The 5,783-nt window shown below is 29.6% G+C and overlaps 1 protein-coding gene across 3 annotated transcripts in view; it reads left to right on the forward strand.

The window, feature by feature from the left end:
• Positions 1-3,667: 3,667 nt before the first annotated feature.
• The window catches only part of LOC117178026 (protein turtle homolog A), a 37,982-nt gene continuing 35,866 nt past the window's right edge, over positions 3,668-5,783 (forward strand). For all 3 annotated transcript variants that reach the window (XM_033369223.1, XM_033369224.1, XM_033369225.1), the window contains exon 1: positions 3,668-3,821. In XM_033369223.1, the coding sequence (XP_033225114.1) occupies positions 3,779-3,821 (43 nt within the window). In that variant the 5' untranslated portion in view covers positions 3,668-3,778. The remainder of the gene's footprint in view (positions 3,822-5,783) is intronic.

Genomic DNA, 5,783 nt, shown 5'->3' on the forward strand with positions numbered 1-5,783 from the left:
ATATACAAGATTGTTTAGCCATTAACAAAGATTAGATTTTATGATTGTTGGAAATAACCTTCTTGTTAGGGCAGGTATACGCTCGAAGTTATAAACCGCACGTGTTGGAGTCATAAAAATACAACTCAAGAGATAAATTTATGTCTTCAGTCATAAAAACTTGTTTCCAAGACATAAATTGAAGTCTGGCTCCGTATCAAAACTGAGACATGCTCAAGTCGAACTTTTCGGCTTCAGCATGTCTTGATTGGGGGCAATTCAAGTCGAACTCAAGTCGAAGCATTTTTATTCGGGTGAATTTTACTCCCTTTTTTGTTAGAAAATTCGACCCTATGATTGGAAATGCATCTTTGTATGGTGAAAATTGAACTATTTTGTTAAAAGTTTAATTATTGTTGAAAAACAAAACTGTTTCATTCAAGTTATAATTTTTAGTTGAAAATTCAACTATCCTATAGTTGCAAGTTGGTCCAAGCTTCCCATAGAGTGATCGTGTCGCATGCATTGATAGAAAAAGCGTTACCAGTCCATGCAATATAGAAAAGCGTTACCCCAGCTCTACTACGTCAAGGCACTGTTTACATTATGGATGTAAACGTTACAGCAATCCTGCCGAATTCAAGCGGAGCTCATTTTTGTTTTTTTAACACATTTATTTAATCTTCAAAAATTGGAACTATTTAAGCAATTTTCATAAATGGGTATTTTTTATAGAATACGTTTAATTTATTATGATGCTTTGTAAATTTACAAGAGCTATTAATTATTAAAACAATTTCAATTTAAAAATGAAGAGTTTGACCTTTTCCTACGAGTCAATTTGTTCACGGAGTCAACTAACTCTTTTCTATTTTGCTTTGCAAATTTACAAGAACTGTTAATTATTTAAACAATTTCAATTTAAAAATTAAGAGTTTGCCCTTTTTCTACAGTTCAATTTGTTTACGAAGTCAACTAAGAATATCTATCCGATGACTTTTTTTTATGTTGCTTTGTAAATTTAAAAGATATATTAATTATTTAAATAATTTCGATTAACAATTAAGAGTTTGCCCTTTTTTCTACAAGTCAATTTGTTTACGGAGTCAACTAAGAAGATCAATTCGATGACTCTTTTCTATATTGCTTTGCAAATTTACAAGAACTATTAATTATTTAAAAAATTTCGATTAACAATTACGAGTTTGTCCTTTTTTGCAAGTTAATTTGTTTATGGAGTCGACTAACAACGTATATCCAATGACTCTTTTCTATGTTGCTTTGTAAATTTACAAGAACTATTAATTATTAAAACAATTTCAATTTAAAAATTAAGAGTTTGAACTTTTTTCTACGAGTCAATTTGTTTACGGAGTCAACTAAGAATGTCTATTCGATGATTTTTTTCAATGTTGCTTTGGAAGTTTATTAATTATTTAAAAAACATTCATCGACATATTTATAGCTTGGTTATGTCAAGGAAGAGGCATATTTTGTTTACGGAGTGTTTTAAGAATGGCTTTCGATGATCATTTCCTACGATTCTTTATAAATTTATAATAATTATTAATCACTTTAACAATATTCGTAAACATATTGAGAGTTTGGATATTTTTCAATAACTAAACACAATTTGTTTAAGAAGTTAACTAAAATTGTCTTTGCGATTACTCTTTCTCAAGTTATTTGTTAAATTTACAAGAATTATTAACTATTTAAAGAACTTTCATAAAAAATTCAGAATCCGGCTATTTTTTAACGAATAGGGTCAGTTTTTTTACAAATTTAACTAAGAACATCTTTCCGATTAATTATAATAATCAAATTTTCAAGATTCATTATTTAAAGTACTTTCATGAGCAAATAAAGATTTTGATCATTTTTTGAAGAATGGGCTTAAGTTGTTTACGGAATAAACAAAGAATTTATTTCAAATCACTTTTTCCTACGACACTTTGCAAATGATTTACAATGAACAATAATAATTTATTATTCAAATAAATTTCATAAACAAATTCAGAACTTAACTATTTTTTACATTTTGGACCATTTGAACATTTTGAAAAAATTAATTTATAGAAGAAAATGTATGCACTATATATTCAATAAGAATTAAAAAAGAAATTAAAACTCAATAATGGTAAACACTTTCATTTTCATTATAGTTACATTAAGGATTTCTTCCAGTAATTTCATAATCTCTTCAGTTAAATATTTTTCTTCGTCAAGATTTTCTGTTTAGTATATTTTCTCTTGCAATAATTTTCACCATATTTTACTGTGATTAATCACTCAGTCGAGCATATAACCAGTATTATTATTACCTACTGTAATATGCTTTTTTATGTTCAAAACTTCGCTGAAACAGACGTATCTCAACTTCACATTGTATGTGCATTTGAAATTTTTCTTTTACTAATGTGAGCCTAAAATCACTGTATGAATTTTATTATAATTTAATTAAAATGCGGCTACATACGAGTTTATTCGAAGTACTAGTATTTGCCTTAACATTTGGTCAGATGAGAGGAAAAGTGCAGAAAATCACCTCCCGAGTTTAGCCAGCTTTTCAAAATTCGAGTATACAACCTGGTCGTACGTTGTAGATGGTCACTCATCCAAGTTCTAGAGGCGTTCGAAATGGCTTGACATTCGGACTCTTCTCGGGTCGATATCATTAACTATGTATTTCTATGAAAATTTGTACGTGCCGAAATTTTAGATGTTTGTTCCAAACTTCCATAAAAATGTTTAGTCTTGCACAATCATTTATTCTGCATCGTAGGTGGGTACGCATGCGAAACCGTGTACAAATAGAAGTTATTAAAGTGAAAATGGTTATCGTGGTATTTTATTGAACTTCATTTCCAAAATTGAAAATTTATCTTTCTAGGTTGAAAAGTAACTTTTTTGTTAAAAATTCAAGTGTCTACGGAAAAATTAGTCTTTCTAGGTTGAAAATTGTACTATTTTAATAAATCTTCAACAGTTTTCTTTGAAAACTTGCCTTTTTTACTCGAAATTTCATCTATTTGGTGGTTAATGCTACTATTTTGTTGAAAATTAATTTTGTTGTTGTTCAAAATTCAGTTTTTTGTTTTGAAAATTTATCTCTTTTTGTATAAAATCTTATTTAGCTGAAAATTCAACTATTTTGTTGAAAATGCAACATATTTCGGCTGGAAATCTTAGAAATTTAAAGTGTTTCGTATTGATTTTAATAGTTTTCTACATTAATTTTATTTCCAAAAATTTATAAATGTAAAATCCGTTTTTATCAATAGCTGCGTTACTTTCAGGGGCGAGGGAGATTTTAAAAAACCCAAAATTGGTAACGTAGTTTACGGATGGTCCATAACTGGAAATCATTTTCGTGTACCAAGAAAGCAGTAAAACCGGTCAAACCTGTCCTTATTGGCCAGGTGCGGTTTCGTCAAAATGTGGCCAATTTAGGCAGGTGGCCAAACCTGCCATCCGGTTCCGTAATACCAGTGAAGTTAGAGATGTAGCCAGATTACAAAGATGGCAAGTGAGAACTGGTTTTCGGGTGTTCCCGGTTTTTCCGTTTTCTTACCCTGATGTTGGCACGCCTGATGCGTTAGTTCAGCTTGTATTGTCAGGGCGGCAGTGCGATCGATTCAATAAAATCCTCGGATCGGGCGGTGTACTGCAAAGCGTCATGTGTTTGACACTGACAGCCAGTGCAGGGAAAAGTGACATTTCCGCGATCAAAAATGCGGACGACGAAAAAGTTTTAATTGATTCTCCGAGCACGCAACGAGTCGCCTAATATGGGAGAATGGTTGTTCACGAGGTCGTGTTACTGCTATTTTTACTGGCAGGTAAGTAATTCCCAAAATTCACAATAGACATTTTCCACTTGCCGATCAATGAGTTACTTACAGGTATATTTGTATATGAGGCCCTGCCGCCCGCGTGTAGTCATATACATGCTGCACGTACCTGTATAAATTCCAACTATCTGATTGGGATTCAGGGACACATTATGCAAGTTCTCTGATAAAATCACTACCTAGTCCCTTTCTTCTTTCACTTCTAGTTATTGTCTTTTTCAATTAATCCATAATTCTGGATTCCTCTTGGATTTGCCACATTTTTTAAAGACCCCGTTTTTAATAAAGTTGTTAAATGTTTATGTCAGTTAAAAATATTTATCTGTAATATTTTAAAAGCTTATAATGTTTACTATTAATGATGTCCCAGGCGGAAGAATTATAGATAGTTTATACTTTCTGTGAAATATTATATATAATTTTCTTTATATAAAAATTATTGTATAAAACAAATGAAAATGATATATAATACTTCACACTGTATAATTTTCTCGCCTAGGATTGTTCAAATTATAATTTTGAGATGAAATTTTCAATTCTGATCATTTGGCTAAGTTACTTTTTTTTATTTATTAGTCACAGTCACGTTATGTGTAACTGTAACTAGATAAAGTAACTTTAAGTTACCTGAAAAGTTACTTTTTTACTTCCTGAATTTTATAACATAAGAATCAAAATAACAACGGTGATAATACATAAAAACTTAATTTAAAAAATGAGGAATTAGTTGAAGTAAATAAAAAGTACACAATATATTTTAGCAACTCAACAGCAATATGTATTTCGAATAAAATTAAAATTGAGTAGGAGAGGCCACCCTACATTAGATAATGATTAATTTAAAATACTAATACGTATAAAATAATCAATTCAATGTATTAATAACTAAGAAATGATAAGTGGTAATGTCTTAAAATTAAAATAGATTATTTTACTTACCTTGATTCTTACAATTAATAATTATCTATACTGTGGGGCGGTCTCTCCTAATAGATATATGTCACTCGGAATATCCTGCCCATAATATCATATTCAGATCGTGTTTTTCTTTTCCGCATTATTCGGTAGGATCACCAGAATTACTTGTTTCGTTTACTTTATTTTCTTCGGCTATTAAAAATTACTTTTTATATTGCAATATTTGTATTACATTTTTTTTTTAATTCAGTAAAATTTGTCTAGATTTAAGACTCCATTCGAAAATTTAGTTAACAATTTTAAGTATCAGGGCCTAACATGTTTCAAATTTCGAACGAAACATATTTTGTGTGATTCCTTTTGAAACTCTTTAAATTCCTAACGTTTCAAGTAAAAATATTGCATTTTTAACAAAATAGATTACTTTTAACGAAATAGTTGAGTTTTCAACGAAGAAAATTTTTTTAGTTATACATATTTTTCAACAAAACCGTTTTAATTTTAAATAAAAGAGATGACATTTTTTACCGAAAAAATTGAATTTTGAACCAAAAAAAAAACACTTTTGAACAAGAGAGTTGAATTTTTAAGCTAAAAGGATGCGTTATAGTTTCATTTATAAACGCTGCGAACTTCAAGCACATTAATATTTGAGGAGTGAGCGAACAAAACATGGTAAATCCATTAGAGATGATTTCTCAATAATTAGACAAATGCTGTTTATGCAATATCTGCTGTGTCTGTACCTGCTGTGAGTTGACACCAGAAATAGAAGAAAATTCAAAGTCATTGTGGTTGATTCTGAACCAATCTATTTAGATTATTACATTCTCTAAAAATCCAAATATATATAATCCAAATGTATCTCCTTCTAAAGATATAATAAAAATTTCCGTGGGTGACCTATATATTTATAATGGTATAAATGTTAAAAAAAATCGAAGTTCAACATTTTTCTATGAAAAACACAATCCATGAGTCACAGAACAAAATTTTCCTTGATCGACCACATACATATACATACATGTATGC

The sequence above is a fragment of the Belonocnema kinseyi genome, chromosome 8, assembly GCF_010883055.1.
Source record: "Belonocnema kinseyi isolate 2016_QV_RU_SX_M_011 chromosome 8, B_treatae_v1, whole genome shotgun sequence".
In the NCBI taxonomy this organism is placed as follows: Eukaryota; Metazoa; Arthropoda; class Insecta; order Hymenoptera; family Cynipidae; genus Belonocnema; species Belonocnema kinseyi.